General features: G+C 44.2%; 1 protein-coding gene across 1 annotated transcript; it reads right to left on the reverse strand.

The window, feature by feature from the left end:
• Positions 1-1,855: 1,855 nt before the first annotated feature.
• LOC117387604 (5-hydroxytryptamine receptor 3A-like) lies at positions 1,856-25,439 on the reverse strand. Its single transcript, XM_033985141.1, has 13 exons — positions 25,296-25,439; positions 23,730-23,839; positions 22,872-22,937; positions 16,436-16,629; positions 10,235-10,395; positions 9,354-9,398; positions 8,875-8,984; positions 7,922-8,091; positions 6,536-6,696; positions 5,968-6,178; positions 3,010-3,138; positions 2,816-2,895; positions 1,856-2,074 (listed from the first exon to the last, which is right to left on the reverse strand). Exons 1-13 carry the CDS (start codon positions 25,437-25,439, stop codon positions 1,856-1,858), a joined length of 1,800 nt encoding a protein of 599 aa, XP_033841032.1.

Genomic DNA, 25,439 nt, shown 5'->3' on the forward strand with positions numbered 1-25,439 from the left:
CGATGATGGAACTAAGACTAAAGTTAAAATTTATTTAAAAGGAACGTAAAGTAAAAACAAACAAAAAGAGGCTCTTAACACAGTAGATTAATGAAACAAAAGTACAGAAATTAAAATAACACAAAACAAACCCGTCTCAGAAATAGTCAAAGGACAACGAGTCTCAGTTTATGAAGTTAAAGTTACAACAATCACACAGAGACACAGAGAGACAGAGACACAGAGACACAAAGAGACAGAGACACAGAGACAGAGACACAAAGACACAGAGACACAAAGAGACAGAGACACAAAGAGACAGAGACACAGAGAGACAGAGACACAGAGACAAAGACACAGAGACACAAAGAGACAGAGACACAAAGAGACAGAGACACAGAGATACAGAGACACAAATACACAGAGACACAGGGACTCGGCTTCTTTATAAAGGTGTGGCAGGGGGCGGGTCTTTTAAAGGCGTGGCAGGGGGCGGGTCTTTTAAAGGCGTGGCAAAAAGTATTGTTTTGTTTGTTTTTGTTGCACTAAAATGTTCCTTTAGCTGAAATATTCCACAGTAAAAGAAAAAGTTAAATCTGTCAACTGGACAAAAAGTTGTTTGTGTTACCGGGACGACTGAGGGATAAAACCCACCTCCTTTAAGACAGTTCTGAAGTTTTAACTTTCTGTTTCCATGGATACATCATGCAGGTGCTCTCCAGAAAGTTACATACTGTAGCTTTAAAAATTAGCGGTAATATATTTGTATTTTTAAGTAACAACACTGACACAAATCAAACAACAGAGGAATATTTATTGACACTTTGCAGCTGATGTCGTCAACATTCTCTGGAGATGTGATGCTAATTGGAAGCACTGCTCTGTCTGAAGCTACAACATAATATTCATAACAACATAAGATTTCCAGAGCGTTTCAAACACCACAGCTGCCCTGGGGCGGACGGGCAAAACTGTGCACCAGCCACGTCCTCATGCAAACACATTCATAAATACAGGGATCAAAGTGTCTTGCCAAAGGACACGACAATGGCCGTCCTGTCGCTGTCACCATGGAAACGCACACCAAATTGAAAAGTTTCCCAGTAACTTTATTGACGGTGGACACACTGCTGTTGCGTCCTTGAGCAAGACACTTAAAGCTGCTCTACGTAACCTTTCTGATCTAGGGTCTGCTGCCAGCTCGCATATCTATCGCCATGGAAACATACAGGTGACACCAACAGGCCAGGTTACAGGTCAGATCTGTGGAGAGGCGATGTTCCCATGCTCTTCCAAGAGATTTCTTTAGCTATAAAAACTGTCATAACTGAATAAATGCAAGATACATTTAATGCCATACTGTGGAACATTCAAGGCAATGCCATAATATCTCCATGGAAACAAACAGGTGACGCCAACAGGCCAAGTTACAGGTCAGATCTGTGGAGGTGCGATGTTCCCATGTTCTTCCAAGGTTCTTCTTCTTTAGCTATAAAAACACCCATAACTGAATAAACGCAAGATGCATTTAATACCTTACTGTGGAACATTCAAGCCAACACAATAATATCTCTATGGAGACAAACAGGTGACACAAACAGGCCAAGTCAGATCTGTGGAGGTGCGATGTTTCCATGTTCTTCCAAGGTTCTTCTTTAGCTATAAAAACACTCATAATTGAATAAACGTGAGATACATTTAATGACATACCGTGGAACATTAAAGCCAACGCATTAACATCTCCATGGAGACGAGCAGGCAGCAGAACCCCAACGAGGAAAGTTACATAGTGCAGCTTTAAAGATTCTAACATTAAAAGCTGATGAAACTGTTGAACGTGACGGTGCGTTGTACACATCAGACACACTGGTTCTTATCAGCTGTTCCACTGTTTGTACATGAGCGGCAGGAACAGCGCCACCACCAGGACGTACAGGGCGAAGAAAACGCCGTTGATGCGTTTGGCCCAGACGGAGCCGCGCACGCCAGAGCGATCCGGGATCACGTGCACGCTCACGGAACTCTGCAGCTGCCGGATCTCGTTCAGGATCAGGACGAGGATCTGGGACTCGGAGGACTTCAGGCTGGAGTTGGACTGAGGACACAGAGAACAGCAGGGGGCGCTACAGCACACACATTCAGATTAAGAGTACTATTACTGCTACTACAAGTATTACTACAAGTGCTACTCACGTTTTTGATTTTCCAGGTTAATTAACAAAACTAGCACTACTATCAATCAATCAGTATGCTTATTTAAATTGTTAATTGCCATGGCAACAAGACCTCTACTTCAACCACCACTACTACCTCTACTTCAACTACTACCACCACTACTACCTCTACTTCAACTACTACCACTACTACTACCTCTACTTCAACTACTACTACAACTACCACCATTACTCCTACCTCTACTTCAACTACTACTACGACCACCACTACAATTACCTCTACTTCAGCTACTACTACTACCACTACTACTACTCCTGCCTCTACTACTACTACTACTACTCCTGCCTCTACTACTACCTCTACTACTACTACTACTACTACCATTACTACTAACTGTACTTCAGCTACTACTACCACGACTACTACCTCTACTTTGACTACTACTACCACTACTACTTCTGCTTCAACTACTACTGCCTCTACTACTACCTCTACTTCAACTACTTCTACCACGACTACTACCTCTACTTCGACTACTACCACCACTACTACTTCTGTTTCAACTACTACTACCTCTACTTCAGATACTACTACTACTGCTACTACTGCTACTGCTACTACTACTTCAGCTACCCCCTACCCCCCCCCCCCCCCCCCTCACCTCGTCTGAGATACACAGTAGTTCGTGTTGTGTCAGTCCAGACTCGTTGCCGCTGTCGGCCATCTTGAGACCGCTGTCGTCTGTAAAAACACAAACACGTCACGAGATGAAGATCACGACTCAACAGTCACGCACAAGCTCAGCGGGGGGAGAGAGTCGTGCCCGAGAGCAGACCGGAGGGTTGAACCACAGACCTCTGCTCATGACGGCGGCGTCTCGCTCGTGTCTCTGACTCCTCTGGCTCCTGTCCATCAGAAACGTGACGAGGACGGTCTCCAGGACGCTGAACATCATCATGGCGAAGATGACGATGCAGTAGGTCGCTGAAGACGAGGGACACGCGGACAGTTTGGGTTTGTTTTTGAAAAGTAAACATGTACTTTAGCTTTAGGTACAACAAAAAAGTGATGGGAAGTACTTTGAAAATGTATTTAGTCACAGAATAATGAATACTTAAATTAAAATGTATTTTGTAACATATCCCGTTAGATGGGTCAGTCAGAGTACTGTACTGTATTCTGAATACTTTGAATACAGTACAGTCAGAGTACTGTACTGTATTCTGAATACTTTGACTACAGTACAGTCAGAGTACTGTACTGTATTCTGAATACTTTGAATACAGTACAGTCAGAGTACTGTACTGTATTCTGAATACTTTGAATACAGTACAGTACAGTCAGAGTACTGTACTGTATTCTAAATACTTTGAATACTTTTACACTAAGTTGTATTATTTTATAAAACAAAAAACATAACATATTATTACAAAAAGCTTCAACTACTACCACCACTACTACCTCTACTTCAACTACTATCACTACTACTACCTCTACTTCAACTACTATCACTACTACTACCTCTACTTCAACTACTACCACTACTACTACCTCTACTTCAACTACTACCACCACTACTACCTCTACTTCAACTACTACCACCACTACTACCTCTACTTCAACTACTACCACCACTACTACCTCTACTTCAACTACTACTACCACTATGTAACCCGCCTGTTTAGAGCCAAATAATATTTAAATAGTTTTAAAATGAGTATTTTTACGTTTATTTTGCGTTTCAATATAAGTGGTTTTATTTTGAAAGTCGGAAGTTTTATTTTGACGAAACCGGAAGTGGTATGAGCGCACGCAGGTAGCGTGACTGTGCTCCTTACGCGCAGAGCACGGCCTCTCCCTCACGTGTTGCTGGGAAAAATAGAGAAAAGGTATGAAACCCGAAGTTTTGTGTTTTGAAAGTGACAAATGGTAAAGTGTTTGTTTTAATGTGATTAAAGCTCCTGTTGGAGGTGGCACAACCATCGCTGAGTTACTTTAAAATTGGTGAATCATCCGAGTTTGTCGTCTTGGTAAGCTAGCACGCACATGTTCACATTGTCTGTATTAAGAAGCTCCTTGCGAACACGCTAGCTCATTATTTTGAGTATTTTGTACATTTTAAGTTCATTTTATAAAAAATATATTGTTAAAAGGAATTGAAGATAAAAAATTGTCATTTTCAGTTAATTAAGTTATCGAAAATACGTATAACCAGCAAAGCTGTGATTTTTGTTATATTTAATTTAATTTATCTAAAACCTTGTGTTAAAAAGAGTTGATACATAGAAAATATGAATATGCATTATACTGTACAAGTTAATGTGTTTACCATAAATAAGTGAACGCATTGGTAAAATGTGATTATATTGTGAAATTCCATTGAAATTACTCTGGTTAAAATGATATATTTTAACAATATGAGACATTTATTTGAATATGAGACAGTTAATTGGAAAGTAATTGTAGTTACCTACATGTTAACTATATTAAGTTATTTTTCCATTTGATAGGATAAATTTATGTTGTACAACACTATGTTGATATTTTATGTGAATTTGATATGAACCTATTTGCAATTGCACACATTGAGAATTGGATTGTAAAACCTGTTTTACTAATACAGGTCAGGTTTTTGTACTTCACTGGAAAAGTGATGTTCCAACCTTGGTGTATACCGACTTCGATGAAATCCATTTGATGGCGAGCCTCCCAATCGAACCGTGAGCCCTATCATCCCAAACAACGGATCCTGTGGTAGGATTTGCGTCAGTTCCACTGACCAATACCAACGAGCCTACTCCGGACACATTCCATGACTCCGGACACATTCCATGACTCCGGACACATTCCATGACTCCGGACACATTCCATGACTCCGGACACATTCCATGACTCCGGACACATTCCATGACTGACTGTCCTCTGACTTATTGACTTGAACATTGATCTAAGTTGCAAAGAAACATTTCGGAAATGAACAATTCCCATGGGACACTTTTATTTTAGTTTTTGGGCCAAATGTGTAAATGTATGTGAAATTGTATTGTGCACTTCTTTGATGTTTTTTTTAACTAAAAGTTCACATTTAATTACATTTACTGTGTCCGTTGTTGTTGCTACATCTTAGCTCCTACGAACCTAGAGGTCCATATGTGTACATACCCTGAAGTGGGTTACAACTACTACCTCTACTTCAACTACTACCACTACTGCTACCTCTACTTCAACTACTACCACCTCTACTTCAACTACTACCACCTCTACTACCTCTACTTCAACTACTACCACCTCTACTACCTCTACTTCAACTACTACCACCTCTACTACCTCTACTTCAACTACTACCACTACTGCTACCTCTACTTCAACTACTACCACCACTACTACCTCTACTTCAACTATTACTACTAATACTACTACCACTACCACCACTGCTACCTCTACGTCAGCTACTACAACTACTACCTCTACTTAAGCTGCTACTACTACTACAACTACTACTACCACCACTACTGCACTGTTTCTGTGTATTTATCCTGATTAGTATTTTCAGTACATATTTATAAAGAGCAAAGAGTTTGATGATCAACTGTGTCTTCATGTCATTACAATAAAGTACCACTAGTGGGTGCAGTAGAGTTCAAAACCTGAAGAGTAGTAGTGATAGAAGTATTAGTAGTATTAGTATTAGTAGTAGTTGTAGTAGTTGTAGTAGTAGTACCTATGAGCGGCGTGTCGTTGGACGTCGAGGGCAGGATGTCGTAGTAGTAGTAGTAGTAGTAGTAGTAGTATTAGTAGTAGTTGTAGTAGTACCTATGAGCGGCGTGTCGTTGGACGTCGAGGGCAGGATGTCGTTCAGGATCAGCAGTAGGACTGAGATGGCGAGCAGCACCGTCACTTTAAATCCCAGTTTTTCACTGCGATGATCCGAGATGAAGAACGACGCCAAGTCCAGGACCAGGAAGAACATGATCGGAATGAGCAGGTTTATCACGTGCAGCAGGGGGCGCCGCTTCACCGTGCACTGCAGGAGGAGGAGAGGAAGAGAGAGGGGGAGGAAGAGTGCAGACAGAGAGCAGGACAAGAAGAGGAGGAGGAGAGGAAGAGAGAGGGAGGGGGAGAGCAAAGAGAAGGGAGGAGAGAGGAAGAGTGCAGACAGAGAGGAGGACAAGGAGAGGGGGAGGAGAGAGGGGGAGGAAGAGTGCAGACAGAGAGGAGGACGAGAAGAGGGAGGGAGGGGGGAAAGAGAGAAGAGAAGAAGAGTGCAGACAGAGAAGAGGACAAGAATTAATAATATACCAGTCAAGTGTCTTCTGTCCCCTCAGTCCACTTCTTCATACAGTCCATGGTCTCATGTGTGGACCAGTGTCCCATGTCTCACCGTGTAGACCAGTGTCTCCCACACTCGTCCCGAGTAGCTGAGGTTGTAGTTGTCCACAGACATCCTGATGAACTCCCACTCGCCCTGAGTCCTCAGCAGCTCCCGAGTGAACTCTGTGACCCGGGACGAGTTAAAGGACGGACGCACGCGCACCTCGTCCGCTGGAGACGGGAGGAGACAAGGGAGGAGACAAGAGAGGAGACAAGAGAGGAGACAAGAGAGGAGACAAGAGAGGAGACAAGAGAGGAGACAAGAGAGGAGACAAGAGAGGAGACAAGAGAGGAGACAAGAGAGGAGACAAGAGAGGAGAGAGGGTTATCAGGAGGGACAGAAGTGCACCTGGTCCACTGGAGAGGGGAGGAGTCTAGAGGGTCATCAGTGCTGAATCTCTGAGTTCAGATGGGCGTGACTGACAGGTGGATTAGCCAATCAGAGACACACATGGTATGTTTGTATCAAAGCAAACATGGCTGCTTATGAGAAGAAAACAAAGGAAATAAGATGTCCTCACCTGTCTCAACTGTCCTCACCTATGTCACCTGTCCTCAGCCGTGTCATTTGTCCTCACCTATGTCACCTGTCCTTCCCTGTCCCAAACTGTGTCACCTGTCCTCACCCGTTCTCATCTGCCCTCACCTGTCCTCATCTGCCCTCACCTGTCCTCACCTGCCCTCACCTGTCCTCATCTGCCCTCACCTGCCCTCACCTCTTCTCACCTGTCCTCACCTGCCCTCACCTGCCCTCACCTGTCCTCATCTGCCCTCACCTGTCCTGATCTGTCCTCATCTGTCCACACCTGTCCGCACCTGTCCTCATCTGCCCTCACCTGTCCTCATCTGCCCTCACCTGTCCACACCCGTTCTCACCTGCCGTCACCTGTCCTCATCTGCCCTCACCTGTCCACACCCGTTCTCACCTGCCGTCACCTGTCCTCATCTGCCCTCACCTGTCCTCACCTGCCCTCACCTGTCCTCATCTGCCCTCACCTGTCCTCATCTGCCCTCACCTGTCCTCATCTGCCCTCACCTGTCCTCAGCTGCCCTCACCTGCCCTCACCTGTCCTCACCTGTCCTCATCTGCCCTCAGCTGTCCTCACCTGCCCTCACCTGTCCTCATCTGCCCTCACCTGTCCTCACCTGCCCTCACCTGTCCTCACCTGTCCTCACCTGTCCTCAGCTGCCCTCATCTGTCCTCATCTGCCCTCACCTGCCCTCATCTGCCCTCACCTGTCCTCATCTGCCCTCACCTGTCCTCACCTGCCCTCACCTGTCCTCATCTGCCCTCACCTGTCCTCACCTGCCCTCACCTGCCCTCACCTGCCCTCACCTGCCCTCACCTGCCCTCACCTGTCCTCACCTGTCCTCACCTGTCCTCACCTGTCCTCACCTGAGTGGATGGCGGAGCCCAGGGTCAGGTTACACTGCTGAGTGTCAAAGGGGAACTTGTGCATGTCCATTTTACAGGTGCTGATGACCTTCATGTCCTCCTCCAGCAAAACCGTCCCATTGTGGAAGACCATGAGGTATGGGTTACTCGGAGACGTGTCCTTTTCTGTCCTGGAAACAGAAGACATCCTCTGCATCGTCTGTCATCCTCTGCTCCTCTGACCCTGTCCTGCTCCTCTGACCCTGTCCTCTGCTCCTCTGACCCTGTCCTCTGACCCTGTCCTCTGACCCTGTCCTCTGACCCTGTCCTCTGCTCCTCTGACCCTGTCCTCTGCTCCTCTGACCCTGTCCTCTGCTCCTCTGACCCTGTCCTCTGCTCCTCTGACCCTGTCCTCTGACCCTGTCCTCTGCTCCTCTGACCCTGTCCTCTGCTCCTCTGACCCTGTCCTCTGCTCCTCTGACCCTGTCCTCTGCTCCTCTGACCCCTCCTCTGACCCTGTCCTCTTGCACACTGTCCTCCGGTGTCCTCTTTCACGTACGTCTCCTTCTTAATCACAGTGCCATTTAAAGTCATTGTACGGTGATTTATTGGCGACAGGTGTGATCCTAAATTGAATTGTGTTTCTATGGAAACCTCTGTTTGTGATGAGATTATCCTCTGACACCTGCTGACCCCAAATATGATTTTATTTAAGTAAACATTACCTCCTCAAACAAAAGCTTAGTGTTTGTGATGAATGTGGAGCAGAGGAGGAGAGGAGCAGAGGAGCAGAAGAGCAGAGGAGAGGAGATGAGGAGGAGAGGAGCAGAGGAGGAGTGGAGCAGAAGAGCAGAGGAGGAGAGGAGCAGAGGAGCAGATGAAAGTGTCAGAGGAGAGGAGCAGAGGGTCAGAGGAGCAGAGGGTCAGAGGAGCAGAGGGTCAGAGGAGCAGAGGAGGGGGTCAGTTGACGTTACATTTCATAAAGAAAAAGGTCTGGTTGCCATAGTAACTCTCGGGGGACAGTGAAGTGCGTGATTCCACAGAACTGATCCGGGTCCCACTGAATGAGCTCGTGTTTCCAGATCTGAAAAAAAAACATAATGAAATAAACAAATTTAAAACTCATGGATTCTTCACTCAGATACTTCACTCACAGATACTTCACTCACAGATACTTTACTCACAGATACTTTACTCACAGATACTTTACTCACAGATACTTTACTCACAGATACTTTACTCACAGATACTTTACTCACAGATACTTTACTCACAGATACTTTACTCACAGATACTTCACTCACAGATACTTCACTCAGAGATACTTCACTCAGATACTTCACTCAGATACTTCACTCAGATACTTCACTCAGATACTTCACTCACAGATACTTCACTCAGATACTTCACTCAGATACTTCACTCAGATACTTCACTCAGATACTTCACTCACCATCATGATCCAGATAAAGGGGATGAAGGTCTGAGTTTTCTCAATCTGGAAAAAAGGTCATAACTTTACAACAGGTGAATGTTTTAATATCTCTTCCCCTCCATTCCCCTCTTCACCTCCTCCTTGCTCCTCCTCCCTGTTCCTCCTCTCTTTTCCTTCTCCCTCTTCCTCCTCCTCCCTCCTCTCGCTTTCTAATCCTCCCTCATCCTCCCTCTTCTCCACCCTCTCCCTCCTCCTCCCCCTTGCTCCTCCCTCTCTCTCATCACCCTCCTCCTCCCTCTCCCTCCTACTCCTGCTCCTCTCTCTTCCTCCTCCTCGCCCTTGCTCCTCCCTCTCCCTCCTCCCCCTTGCTCCTCCTTCTCCTACCTCCTCCTCCTACCTCCTCATCATCCTCCTCCCTCTCTCTCCTCCTCCTCCCTCCTTGCTCCTCCCTCTCTCATCCCCCTCCTCCTCCCTTTCCCTCCTCCTACCTCCTCATCCTCCTCTTCCTCCTGCCCCTTGCTCCTCCTTGCTCCTCCCTCTCTCTCTCCTCCTCCCTCCTCCCCCTTGCTCCTCCTCCTCCTTGCTCCTCCCGCTCTCTCATCCCCTTCCTCCTCCTCCCTCTCCCTCCTCCTACCTCTCCCTCCTCCTACCTCATCCTTGCTCCTCCCTCTCTCCTCCTCCTCCTTCTCCTCCTCCTCCCCCTTGCTCCTCCTCTCTCCTCCTCCTCCCTCTTGCTCCTCCTCCTCCTTGCTCCTCCCGCTCTCATCCTCCTCCTCCTCCCTCTCCCTCCTCCTACCTCCTCATCCTCCTCCCCCTTGCTCCTCCTCCTCCTCCTTGCTCCTCCTCCTTCTCCTCCTCCTCCTTCTCCTCCTCCTTCTCCTCCCCCTTGCTCCTCGTACCAGGGCCAGTATCCCATACAGCATTATATTGATCTCCACGTGCGTTGGCCTGGTGTGGTCCAGCACGGGTCGGCTCAGTCTGAAGACGTCGTTACTCGTCGACAGGTTCAGATGCTCCAGAATGTCCTGGTACGAACAGGTACGTTTGGACCGGACCGGAGCTGTGGAGAGGAGAGGAGAGGCAAACAGATAAACACATAAATGAATACGTAAACTAGATGGTAAAGACGGCAAAGTTCCAGAGCCGGGACTTGAACCACAGGACTTTAAACCGGGACGAGGGGGCCTTTTTACTCTCTCACACCTGGGACGCTGTCATGAAGACGTCAGACTGCGGAGGGCGCTGTTTGACCCTGTTTCAAACCAAACTCCAAACTCTCACGTATGAAAACAAACTAAACCTTGGTCTGAAAAAAGAATCTCCAACCATCCGTCCATTTTCTTCCTTTTATCCGGACGCAGCGGTGTCTCCAGGGACTCCCAGCCCTTCCCCCACCCCAGACACTTCCCCCAGCTTCAGCTTAAAGACTCTATTCAAATAAATCATCCAAAGACGCAGATGAACCTCATTGTTTGTCGTTTCCACTCAGCGCGCGAGTAGAAAATGCGCGAGAGGTAAACAGAGGTGTGACCGCTCCGGAAACGCGCCTTCAGCCAGAGTGCCTCTTCTGTGCGAGCGTCCCAGGAGAGGAACGACGACCACAAACATCGGAGAGCCGGCCTTTTAACATCGTTTAAAAAAAAACCAAAAACATCTCCAAAACATGGTGCAAATCAGGCAACACGAAGCCGCTGAATCTGCCTCGTGTTCACCTTCACCGTGAGCTCGTTTTGTTACTTTTCTCTTGAACCTCGTGTTGAATATTGCGTCTTAAATATCGAGGTGAACGCGTTTCTCAGTAAAAATGCGGCACGTTTTTTTTAAGACATCTCCGCCAGAACCTGCGACTTCGGTTTCATGATGCGCGTGTTCATCTTTCGGTTAACAATCGGTCTTGTAACACATCTTTTCAGCGACTTCGAGGATCTTTTAGTGACGTATACTTTCTTCTTGTAAACAGCTAACGGTTTACAGTCGTCCCTTGCTACATCGCGGTTCACCTTTCGCAACGTCGCTGTTTCGCTGCGGCCGAATTTACGTAAACGTTGGATCGCAGTGTGACTCTGAAGTGCTGTACGTTTGCAATTTGTTTTCTCACCCGACAAAACGCATGAAACGTTCTTGCACCGACAAAGGCACCAAAAAGCCCGAGGAAGACGCTAACCATCGCGGAAAAAGTTGGACTTCCGGACACGCTGAGGGTAGAACTTCCGCGGCTGTAGGGGGCGCCGTTACGGGATAAATGAATCTTCGGTTTGTGATATAAAGAAGGAGGAAAATGACAGCAGAAATAAGTTTGAACAAGGAGCAAAAAGGTCGTAACTGCAACAAGACGATGGTGCGGATGGAGTCGGCTTTAGCTTTGAGGATCAGCGACTGCGGGAAAAAGAACATTACGGGACATTTCAGCGACGCCAGGACGAAGAGGCGGGGTCAGAGGAACTGTGAAACACGCCTGAGTCACCGTTAATCATGTCCAACCTCGTCGATCGATCATTAAAGTTAAATTTATTACAGTATTTCTAAAAGCTCAGTCGTTTTTATTTACAGCACATTTTAGTATTTGGTTTCGTTCTATAAAACTGCGCTTTTTTTTTTTTTAAATCTACGAAGGTTTGAACTTCGAGAGAGTTTAAACGAGAGAGAAAAGCGAGAAAAGGTTAACGCCTGTGTGAGAAAAGTGTATAAAGTGTGTGGTGAGGGGTTTTACAGACAAAAACAGAGAGAATAATGTAAAAAATAAAGATGATACGTAGCGGATTTCGTTTATCCGTTTTCGTTTGAACCTGTACGGACAGTGTGTAAAAAGGACCAACCTTCTACAGATGGTACTTTTCTTGGAGTATAAGTATAAGTACACTAACCTTCTACAGATATACTTATACTCCAAGAAAAGTACTAAGTACACTAACCTTCTACAGATAGTACATTTCTTGGAGTATAAGTACACTGACCTTCTACAGATAGTACTTTTCTTGGAGTATAAGTACACTAACCTTCTACAGATATACTCCAAGAAAAGTACTAAGTATAAGTACACTAATCTTCTACAGATAGTACTTTTCTTGGAGTATAAGTACACTAACCTTCTACAGATGGTACTTTTCTTGGAGTATAAGTACACTAACCTTCTACAGATTGTACTTTTCTTGGAGTATAAGTACACTAACCTTCTACAGATATACTCCAAGAAAAGTACTAAGTATAAGTACACTAACCTTCTACAGATAGTACTTTTCTTGGAGTATAAGTATAAGTACACTAACCTTCTACAGATAGTACTTTTCTTGGAGTATAAGTATAAGTACACTATCCTTCTACAGATAGTACTTTTCTTGGAGTATAAGTACACTAACCTTCTACAGATAGTACTTTTCTTGGAGTATAAGTACACTAACCTTCTACAGATAGTACTTTTCTTGGAGTATAAGTATAAGTACTGGAGGCTCCTCACACACACGTTGTTGATCAGATAAACTTCGGATTTTCAGTCTTAAACGATTCTTAAAAGTGCCGCAAAAACGCAGACTGCAGACTCGAGGACAGAGTTTGAATTTCCGAGCTCAAACACTGCAGCGGGACACGGCGGCGAAGAGACCGCACACCGCAAGCTAAACGTCGCGAACGCACGTAAAACGACGCGCTCTGAGGCTCTAAAGCGCTCCACAGATCAGAACGCTGCACTTCCGCTTCAGACACGAGTCCAAACGTGCGTTATTATGACTCGGACAAACGCTTTTAACGCGCAAAAGGAAACCGGAAGTGAATCGGGCGCTAAATCAGGCTCCTGGAAACTTCTCAAAGCTTTATGTTGTCGTCGTTTCCTTCGCAACGACCGTCTGAAGTCGTATTTAGAGCGATTCACGTTCGCGTAATCTTTAATCGCTTATTTTCAAGACGCCATTTTGCCGATCGATCCCCGTTTTCACCGCCCCCCGCGCTTCCTTCTCCGGTTTTATTTTCTTAATCGCTGACACTCGTAGGATTTCGGCAGCGTCGCGTCGTCATTTTTGATATTCCCGTTGGACGCCGCAGTTTTCTAACGCGGACGTCGCCGGATTTGTTTCCGTTCAAGTCGTTTTAGATGAATATTGTGATTTAAAATGTGTGAATTATGACCGAACGATCCAAAAGCGTCAGAGATTATAACCACAGAGCGACAAAACAACGACACGTCTGAATTAAAGTACTGAAGTATCGGCTGAATACGCGACTCAAGTACTTTTCCATCGCGTACTTCCACAGACCAGACGCAATTAACGGATATTCTGAGCACTTAAGTCTCGAATGTAAGACGATAACGAAAACACGGTCTTAGTTTAAGCAAAATAAATAAATAAAATGCAAATAAAAACAGGCAGAATTCAGTTCGATTCAGTCATTTCTGTTGATCAAAATTCAGCTCAAATCTTAATCAAAATCACCACATTTGAAGATTTATAAGACTCAAAATATGTGCAAAATACTTTTAATTTTTACTCTTTAAGTACATTTCGAAACAGAAAATAATACTTTTAAATAAGTCGATTTTTTCGCATTTTTTTACTTTTACTTGATGTTTTGGTTTTTTTTTTTGCTGTGGTATCTGTACTTTTACTTAAGTAACACAATTGAGTACTTCTTCCTCCACTGCAGTACTGTAAATAAAGTAATGAAATACTATTATAACAGCACATATTCAAATAATTAAAAAATATTCTACACTAAATGTCCCTTTAAGAGTGAAGTGATCACATGATTAACTTTTACACCACTGATGAAAAATATTACATGGAAAGTTTGATTGAAATTTAAATCTGAAAGTTTTACCTGTGAGAAGAAAAAGGACAAAGACGACGACTCGGGTCATGGCTGAGATCTGCTCCAGTCCTGGTTCAGTCCTGGTTTAGTCCTGGTTCAGTCCTGGTTCAGTCCTGGTTTAGTCCTGGTTTAGTCCTGGTTTAGACCTGGTTTAGACCTGGTTTAGTCCTGGCTGAGATCTGCTCCAGTCCTGGTTTAGCCCAAACAAAACCTGAGGATCCAAATGAACAACAAGAGACAGACAAGTCCCTCCCACCGAGAGAGAGAGGGACTAAACCAGGTCTAAACCAGGACTAAACCAGGACTAAACCAGAACTAAACCAGGACTAAACCAGGACTAAACCAGGACTAAACCAGGTCTAAACCAGAACTAAACCAGGACTGAACCAGGTCTAAACCAGGTCTAAACCAGGACTAAACCAGGGCTGAACCAGGACTAAACCAGGGCTGAACCAGGGCTAAACCAGGACTGGAGCAGATCTCAGCCAGGACTGAACCAGGACTAAACCAGGGCTGAACCAGGGCTAAACCAAGACTACACCAGGACTAAACCGAGACTAAACCGAGACTAAACCAGGACTAAACCAGGACTGGAGCAGATCTCAGCCAGGACTGAACCAGGACTAAACCGGGACTGAACCGGGACTGAACCAGTTCTAAAACAGGACTAAACCAGGTCTAAACCAGGTCTAAACCAGGACTAAACCAGGGCTAAACCAGGACTGGAGCAGATCTCAGCCAGGACTAAACCGGGACTGAACCGGGACTGAACCAGTTCTAAAACAGGACTAAACCAGGTCTAAACCAGGACTAAACCAGGACTAAACCAGGACTAAACAAAGAATTATCCACCAGAACTAGACCAGTTGTTGGTTTAACAGTGCTGTATTTTTCATCTTTAAATTCGTCACCGCTGAAACGTTGTTTTGTTGTTTTTTTTTGCCTCATTTCAGATCCGTCATGAAAAGAATCAGACACAAATCTGAATCTGAATCTGGACCAAACAGAGGACGAGGGACCAGACGAAGGATCCACTGTGTCCTCTTCAGCTTCAGCTTCAGCGACGTTTCAGCTCCTTTGGGATTCACTGAAAAAAAGAAATAGTGTGACCCTGTTCCACTAAATAAACACATCTGAATGTTTTTAATTAAAGTTAAATTAAAGTTATGTTTGTTTAGTTTTTTTATAAATTAGTATAAATTGAATGTGGATATTTTGTAATTAAAAAAAATACATTTAAAAAGTGTCAAAGAGGATGAAGTATAATTAGTAGAGTTAAAGATGATTGAATATAACATGAGACGGGAGTGAAGTGTGAAGACGACTCTCCAAAGTGTTAGTTTAGATCATTTAGAGCGAATATTAGAGTCAAAACACTAAAACACTCTGACAAATGAACTCTCAAGTCTCAAGAGTAAACTCAACACTGAAACGCTGAAACTCTGCGCGAAAATAAGTCTTAAAAATAGAAGTGTTAAACCTACACTTCATATTTTAACGTTTATTTTTTTAAATGGAAAAAAGCGAAAACAGTTGGAAAAAAACAGACTTTAACCTGATGATATCTGATATTTTCTACAAATTGAGTAGTGGCATTTTTAGAGCCACAGCTAATGACGTGTAATGAAGTTATGACCGAACACAATCAGAGCAGAGCGGCTAATCGCGTTAGCTTCATCCTCTGCACCGCTGTTAGCATTAGCGTTAACCCAGAGACACACAAGCTCGGACTGAATAAAACAGATGCACTTTTACACATTTTAAGACCAGCTCAAAAGTTGCAAGAAGTCACATTTTGCTCCGTTGGATCTTAAGAAGGTTCTAAGTCGTGATTCAAACAAGAAAAATTTTGTAAACAATTTATTGCAAACAACTAAATTAAACTGAAATTCAATCAAATCAAAAGTTTAAGACCAACTCTCAGAAGAAAAAGCAAAAAACCCCTAAAACAGAAGTAACATTTTCAAAAAAGGACTCAGTAATAAGTAACTGGGCCATTCTTGTTAATCACCTCCAAAATTCCTTTCGACATGCTTGATGTGAGTGTTTCCTGGAGGCTCGTGGGAATGTTGCTCCAAGTGGTGAAGATGCTTCATGGAGGAGGTCCACCGTCTAGAACTGGTGTCCGTTTTTGTAAACTTCCCTTGTCATCCACCCCAAATGTCCTCAGTTGGATTTAGATCAGGAGAACACACGGGATGGTTCAAAAGAGAGATGTTATTTCTCTGGAAGAAGTCCTTTGTCAGGCAGCATTGTGAACTTCAGCGTTGTCCTGCTGAAAAACCCGGTCATTACCTCACAGACGATGGTCTTCAGTCGTGAAACATCTCCACAGCCAGGGCCCGTTTGACTCCTCTGCACGACCTGAAGCTCCACTGTTCCACTGAAGCAAAAAGCCCCGCAGATGATGATGGCGCCCCCTGCACTGTGCCGTGTAGGAAACATCTCAGGTGGGATCTCCTCGTCGTGACAGTAACGTTGGAAGCCATCAGGACTGTTAAGGTTACATGTTTTTTTATCAGAGAATAAAACCTTCTTCCAATCTTCTTTCAATGTCCCATGTTTGTTGCTCTCGTGCAAACTCCAAACGGGCAGTTTTGTGCCGTTGAAGGAGACGAGATCTTTGAAGACTTTTTTGTTCTTAAACTCTTCTCTCGCAGATGTGTCTAATGGTTATGGGGTCTACCACTTGACTTTTTTTCCCCAGGATCTTTTAAGAAGTTTAAAATGAGCGTCTTACTGCGTCGAACCTCAACGGCGACGGCACACTGCGAGAGGCCGATACGACAATCCGACCACGTTCAAAGAGAGAAAGCTTTTTTGTCCTTTTCCATCAGGAGGTCGTGACAGTTGGAGACCTGACAGAAAATGACACTGAAGCCACATTTTTGCCAAGATTTGGGCTTTTAAAGGCTGTGGTCTTAAACTTTTGATCAGCTGACGAACAGTTTATTTCAGTTTAATGGTCGTTTACAATAAATAGCTTACTCAATTTGTTTTTTTGTCTCACTCCCATTTCTTATTTTTTGTCGTAACGGTGTGTGTAGCGGACCAAAGAGTGCAGACTCGGGGCAGATTTACGGTGTTTATTTTACAGATTGTGAAATAATTAACAAGAGTTCATTAACCCAGCAAGGAACTGGGAGCGGGGTGTGAGCCAGAGTCCGGGACGAGACAAGAGGGTGAAGACAAAGGGTGGACTGTACAGGAGCTGGGGTGTGGAGGCAGGAGCAGGAACGAGCGGGAGCAGGAATGTAGACATACGGACACTCTGGCCACGAACAGGATGATACATACGCAGGAACGAAGGAACGACGACGATCTCGCGCCGAGTGTCTGGCCCCAGCTCCTCTTATGCTCTGCAGCAGGTGGAGGTAATTGCGCTGATGAGCTGCAGGTGTGCGCAGGAGGAGCCAGGAGTTCAGCCCCGCTCCGGCAGGTGAGGGAGGGAAGGAGCAGGACAGGAGGTAAAACGTGGAACGGACAGTGCGGATCATGACATTTTTGCATTTTGAAGCACGACTTAGAACCTTCTTGAGATTCAACAGTGCAACTTTTCAACCGGTCTGAAAATGTTCTGTCCACACGCAGCGATTCTACCATTATAACCTCAATAACGTTGAATTGCGTCGTGATACAGATCTAAAATTAATGTCCCGAGCTTTTCTAAAGGTACGATGGCTCTGTCTAAGTTTGTAAAATGGATTCATCTGAAAGAACCGCAGCATTAAGCATCAGTCAACCATGTTTCCGTGTGTGGACCCCGGAGCTTCTACTGCGCCGATCTCTTGGACGCTTAAAGTCGTTGTTATGTCGCACTATCTCGTGATCGTTCTGCCCTTGATTGAATGATTGGCAGGCGCTAAGCTAGTTACGTGTAGCCGTAGCTGCCCAAACCAACATAGACGGCCCATTTGTGCCAACAGCCTCTTCAGTCAGTCTCGAGTTCATACAAAGGTGAAGAAAATGAAACAAAAACCTTCCAAAAAACCCCAAAACACTTTGTTGAATACACTGATTTTAATTGTACTTAAACAGATCACAAAATACAGGAAACGTAAGAAAAATATGAAATAAATAATGAGATAGATCACGGATGATGCCTTCCAAACAAAATGATCATTTGGTGCAAAAAAAAAAAAAAAAAAACGTGAGAAAAACTTCCATTTTTCCTCCAAATTTTCCTGAAAAAAGACAAAAAAATTCAAAAGATCTGTTATTTTGTGTTAGCGCCAAGTTACAATTCTTCAGGAGTCACAAAGGGCTGGGTACGGTTAAAGTAAGTCACTAGAACGAGGTTCCACACCTGTTTGTCTCCGTGGAGATGTTAGTGATGCCCCTGAGGCTGGACGGAATGTTCCACGGTACGGCATTAAACGTCGAACTCCATGAAGACAAACAAATTACCCCACAATGAAAATACTTGTAATACTTGAATTCTAGATTGTGCTGCCGCGATACTAAGGACTAAACCAGGACTAAACCAGGACTGAACCAGGACTAAACCAGGACTAAACCAGGACTAAACCAGGACTGAACCAGGACTGAACCAGGTCTGAACCAGGACTAAACCAGGACTAAACCAGGACTAAACCAGGACTGAACCAGGACTGAACCAGGACTGAACCAGGACTAAACCAGGACTAAACCAGGACTGAACCAGGACTAAACCAGGACTAAACCAGGACTGAACCAGGACTGAACCAGGACTAAACCAGGACTAAACCAGGACTGAACCAGGACTGAACCAGAACTGAACCAGGTCTAAACCAGGATTGAACCAGGTCTAAACCAGGACTGAACCAGGACTAAACCAGGACTAAACCAGGACTGAACCAGGACTAAACCAGGACTAAACCAGGACTAAACCAGGACTGAACCAGGACTAAACCAGGACTAAACCAGGACTGAACCAGGACTAAACCAGGACTAAACCAGGACTAAACCAGGTCTGAACCAGGACTAAACCAGGACTGAACCAGGACTAAACCAGGTCTGAACCAGGACTGAACCAGGACTAAACCAGGTCTGAACCAGGACTAAATCAGGACTAAACCAGGACTGAACCAGGACTGAACCAGGACTGAACCAGGACTGAACCAGAACTGAACCAGGTCTAAACCAGGATTGAACCAGGTCTAAACCAGGACTAAACCAGGACTAAACCAGGACTAAACCAGGACTAAACCAGGACTGAACCAGGACTGAACCAGAACTGAACCAGGTCTAAACCAGGATTGAACCAGGTCTAAACCAGGACTGAACCAGGACTAAACCAGGACTAAACCAGGTCTAAACCAGGACTAAACCAGGACTAAACCAGAACTGAACCAGGTCTAAACCAGGATTGAACCAGGTCTAAACCAGGACTGAACCAGGACTGAACCAGGACTAAACCAGGACTAAACCAGGACTAAACTAGAACTAAACCAGGTCTTAACCAGGTCTAAGCCAGAGCAAGACCAGGACTGAACCTCAACTAAAAACTCTATACTCGTTACCGATTTTGTAATTTTATCTTTATGTGACTTTTTCAGTATCGATACCTGCTCAAATCGAGTTTCGATACTCGTTTTAGTACCAATTACTATCTGATTTTCGATATTTCTGACAATCCCAATTTAAGATGACCATAGCACACGTTTAACACTATACTGTGGAACATTCCAGGCAAACATCTTCATCTCCATAGCGACAAACAGGTAGTGGATCAAGCACCAGGAAAGTTACATAGTGCAACTTTAACTTACAGCGAATTCTTTATTTTTAAAATTCACAAATGCGAGTTTTTTTGTTTGATTTTCTTTACGTTTTGGTCCCAGCCCCAGTGACAGATAAGGTACCGTAGAACCGAGTGCAAAAGTCCACAGTGAGTTCTGTACAAACGTGCTTCTCCCGCTTCAGGCCCTAAAAGCAGAGCCCGAACCTCCCGGTGCGTCAGATGCCCTCCCTTTCCGTGAATACCATCGCGGTGCGTACAGTACGGCGTAAACTCGACAAAATATCACACGTTCAAACCAACAGGAGACGGAGGATACGCTGGAAAAACAAACCTCTACAAGTTAAAATGACTCAAATTTGTAATATTAATCCAGTTTTTTGAGAAGTTTTAACGATCTTTAATTCATTTAGTTAGTCGGATCGATAGACGTGATGCGCTTGAACTGTTTTTTCTATAAATTCCACTGTAATTTCAAGACAAATTTTGGAATCCATTTTGTTTTTCACTGCCCAATTGTGCGAAATTGTGTTTTGGTCGTGTTATCTATTATTCCTCGTCATTTTTTTTGGGCTATTTTAGTTGCTCGTTCTAAGTCTAAATGTAAGTGTGCGCTGCCTCTAGTGGCCGCTGCAATTGCAAGTAGTTGGTGACATCACGTAAGACTGGCCTGATTACGTCCAGGTGTTTCCGGCTGCAGGGGGGCGGGGTTTGGAGTGTGGATACGTGTTAGATCGGTCACGGAGAGGATCGGGGCGACGCTGCTGCGGGTTAGCGATTGTGATGCTACTTCCTGCGTGGTTTACGTCCAGCCTTCTGCGCGTTAAAAGCATTTATCTGAACGACCGATCCCAGGCGCGTTTACAACTTTTAGCTTGTGGTGTACCGTCTCTTCGCCGCGGTCTTTGGACATTTAAAAATTCACGCGATTCTCCTCATGTCTGCGTTTTTTTTGTCGCACATTTACAAATCGTTTAAAGACTGGAAAATCCGGTAGTGTGGCGGGTTTTACTCACAATTTGAATCATTTAAACTCATATAGACTGTTTTTTTTTCAGTGTACCAAGTCTTTTTTGTAAATAAAAAAAACAAACAAATATTGACGACACCAGGGAATTGAAAAACAAAAACAAAACTTCACAAAACGATGATTTTTTTCCACAGACGTGAGAGGAGGGACGTGTTGTGGTGTAAATACAAGTGTTTTTACAATGGTTTTACAATTATAAAATAAAAAAAAATAAATAAAACCAGGAAATTTGAACATTTGAAAGTAGCAGTTAAGACGTGACACTTTCCATATTTCAGGATGTGGTGATGTGGGTTATTGCTTTGTTTCCGGTTCTTAATACTGATGATGGACAGGTGAAAAACGCATTAACTCAACCAATTTTAAAAGAACAAAACAGGCTACATTTTTAAAAGCTGCACTGTGTAACTTTTCTGGCAGAAGGTCGACCGCCTGCTTGTTTGTTTAATGTCGCTCGTGTTGTCAGGATACTAAAATTTCAATCTCAATACTAAGAAATAGACTCGATACTGACAATTTAAAGAACGTACAGAATGTGTTCAGACAAATTTACGTAAACGTTGGATCTCGGTGTGACTCTGAAGTGCTGTACGTTTGCGATTTGTTTTCTCCACCAGCAAAACCCACAATGTCGATGAAACGTTCTGCACCGACAAAGACGCCGACGAAGGTTTGAACTTTGAGAGAGTTTAAACGAGAGAGAAATGTGAGAAAATGTGTGAGAAAAGTGTATAAAGTGTGTGGTGAGGGGTTTTACAGCTAAAAAAAATAGAATAATTGTACAAAATAAAGCTGATACTTTGTGGATTTCGTCTATTGCGGGTTATTTTTAGAACGTGACCCCCGTGATACCTGCAAAATATGAGTATCTAGGTTGGATACTAGTTTTAGTATCTGATTTTCGCTACTTCTGGCAACCCTAAATGTCAAAGAAACATATCTATGCAGACAAGCAGGTGCCCGCTACCAGAAAAGCTACAGATTGCGTCTTTAAAAACAATAAACCAAATGATGTTTTAACACCACACGTGAGTTTTGTCGACAAGTTCTTCAGTACATTCCCTTCTACGAGTGACATTCTACTTCGAAACTGTAATGTTCCAGTTTAGTCATCGATCAGCCTCCGCTTCCTGTTTCGTCCTCCATGTTTGTAGTCTTTTGAGTTCACATTCGGCAGAGGACTCAGAAAATGGCGGCAGCGGCGGTGGCGGCGGCAGTCTTTTGGATAGTCCCTGATGCGGAGGAGGAGGAGGAGGAGGTGGAGGCGGAAGAGAGGAAGGAGCGATTTTCAGAAGAAGAATCGTATTTTTGAAACGCGATTGCCGTTCACAGTAGAGCCCCTGATTTGGCTGGTAAGAGGAGCAGCAGTTTTGTGTTTTTATGTTGTCATTGGTTACAGACTGAAAGCTTACACCAAGCGGTACAGTCACATTGGTAAAACAAAAAAAAACAAATTAAAAAGGCAAATAAAGGTGTTTAATACTGTAAATTTATAACAACACTTTATCCGGTTCATTAGACAAGTTTAGATTTCTTCCTGGTATTAGCTGCTACGTACCGCGCGATGTTAATTATGCTAAAGTTAATGTTCAAACAGTTACACAAACTTGTATTTTGATTCATACATGTTTGAATAATCCTGTATTGTCCTGCAGTTGAGGCTTGACTGATTTCACCAGCCCCTTAACTCCGCCCACTGCCCTGTACTTCTAAACATTCAAAACTTTGGGTCAAACCATAGACTGTACATGTAAACGGACATAGCTAACACGCTATCCGCCGCGTTAAATGTTCGTATCAACCCGTTCTGCGTGATCCTGGTGCTTTTATTTCGCTCTTTTGTTCGTAAATTAAAGATATGAACATTAATAACAGACAAATCAGACGCCTTCTTTCCCAGAGATCTCTCCAGCTAGCGTTAGCGACAGGTTTGATTGACAGTTGCCGTGTCTCAGTTCCACGGTTGCACGCTCATACTTCGAAGTACCGTTCGAAGTCCCCGGCTGACGAAGGGCGCTCCTCCGTGTAGCCTCCGTCGACCGCAAACGCCGCGCTGAAATGGGACAGTGTACGTCAACCGCTGTCTGTGCGCTTACGTTACTCCGCCTAGCTACTGTGACGGCTGCTGAAGGCTAATGAGCTAAACGTTTAAGATGGACTCCGAAATAATTAGTTTTACTTTTAATTATTTATTATTTAATTGAAGAAGAGTCAAGGTGTTTAGAATCGCTTTAAGAAAATATACCGTGTTTCTCCTGTAGAAGAAGTCACGCACGGTGCATGATGGGATATAGAAGTGCGCGAAGTCTGCTTGGACGCACGCTTCGTTCACGGCCGATCTCCACGGAAACGCAGAGCACATTTGTCGCCCGCACTCTTGGGGTGCATGAAACGGGACGGGCCTTATTGCGCCGAAAGTTACGTAATTGCCCTTCAAATGCAGCCTGGCGAAGTGTGCGACCGTCGAACTGGGACACGGGGCAGGTTTTGCTAAGCGCTCGCTCCCCGCTAAACCGGCAGTGTGGACGGAAAGGGGCGTTACCTTCAAAAGCCTCGCTCTGGATTGGCTCTTTGGTTGCTATGATAATCGTCGAAATGCTAGCCTCGATGATACTCACTTCGCTGGAGCCGAATGCAACGGATGACAGTCTGTGGTTCTAGTTCTCGTTTTGATTCTGGTTCAGTGCTGAATTGGCAATTTAGCGAAGCGTGTTGGTAAAGCGTTCTGTATTTTGTCTTTCTCAAAAGTCTAAAATAGCGGTTGTTGTTGGTTTATTGACATTATTTGAACAGATCTCAATATTTCATGCAGCGTCAGGTTGTGTTAAACGATGCCACGGTTCGCCGAAAAATCTGACCCTCAGGAAAATTGAGTCCAATGGAGAACTGTCCAATGGGGAACTGTCCAATGAGGAACTGTCCAATGGAGAACCGCTTGGCGTAAACGTGGAAGTGCTAATTAGCGATAGCCACAAGAGTCAAATCAATATCCCAACAATGCTAACATTAATATGACAGCAAGGACAAAACGGAACCGTAAACCACATTTTACCGCTTGATGTAAACAAAATAAAACCAAAAATATAAATAATAACAATAAGATTTGAAGCTCGGACAACAGGATGGTTCACAGACTTTTGAGGAAGTTCTTGTGATTAAAATAATCCACAAACGATGAACAAGTGATGCCAAAAGTATTTGGAAGATTCACAGTACAGAATCCAGCTCCATGGGTCTGACCAGGACTAAACCAGGATCTGGGACAGTTTTAGACCATCAGGGGGTCTTATTTGGGGTTCAGACCTGGTTTAGATCCATGAGGGAAGTCCAGACCTGGATTTTGAGACGATTTTAGGTCCAAAAACTAGGACCGGATGAGAATTTTGGACAGTTTTAGACCATCAGAGGGTCTTATATGGGGTTCAGACCTAGTTTAGATCCATGAAGAAAGTCCAGACCTGGATTTTGAGATGATTTTACGTCCAAAAATTAGGAACGGACCGGATTTGAGACAGTTTTAGACCATCAGGGGGGCTTATTTGGGGTTCAGACTTGGTTTAGATCCATGAGTGAAGTCCAGACCTGGTTTTTGAGATGACTTTAGGTGCAAAAATTAGGACTGGACCAGAAATTGGGACAGTTTTAGACCATGAGAGGTCCAAGAGGGGTCTTATTTGGAACTTGAGACCTGGTTTAGATCCATGTGGGAAATCCAGATTTGGTTTTAGAGATTTTTAAGATTGTAACATTTGGACAAGACCAGAATTACAGACAGTTTTAGACCATGAAGAATCCAAAGGGGGTCTTAGTTTTGGACTTGAGACCTGGTTTATTTCCATGTGTGAAGACCAGACCTGATTTTTGAAATAATGTAAGATCCATGCACTTGGACCAGACCAAAGCTAGGGACAGTTTTAGACCATGACGGGTCCAAGGAGGGTCTTATTTGGGACTTGAGACCTGGTTTTGATCCCTGTGGAAAGCTCAGATTATTTTGGATTCAAAAATTAAGACGGGACCAGAATTAGGGACCGTTTAAGACCACCAAGAGTCCAGTGGGGTCTTAGTTGAATTATGTGGACTTGGTCTTTTGATTTAGACCTGATTTAGTCCAGATTGAGGATTGCGTCTTGATTTGGACTTTATCTTGGATCACGGACAGGTTTGAGTCTTGATCTTGGACTCTGGGTCTCTCTGTAGTCCTGGTTCTGGATCAGACTAGTATTATCAACCAGTTTATAGGGCGACAGAAGTCCACCTAGTCTGGATTAAGGATCAGGTCTTGATATGGATTTGGACCTGGATTATGGACAGGTCTCACAGAAAAGAGTCCTTCTGATCTTGGTCTAAAACTCCTGAGTCTCTCTGTAGTCCCAGTTTTGGATCAGACTAGGATTATCAACCATTTTACAGGGCGAGAAAAGTCCAGCTGGTCTGGATTGAGGGCCAGGTTTTGATTTGGACTTGATCTTGGTTTCCAGAGTTTTGTTCTTGGTCTAGAACTCTCGGACTCTCTGTAGTCCCAGTTTTGGATCAGACTAGGATTATCAACCAT

This window comes from Periophthalmus magnuspinnatus, chromosome 19 (genome assembly GCF_009829125.3).
Source record: "Periophthalmus magnuspinnatus isolate fPerMag1 chromosome 19, fPerMag1.2.pri, whole genome shotgun sequence".
Lineage (NCBI taxonomy): Eukaryota > Metazoa > Chordata > Actinopteri > Gobiiformes > Gobiidae > Periophthalmus > Periophthalmus magnuspinnatus.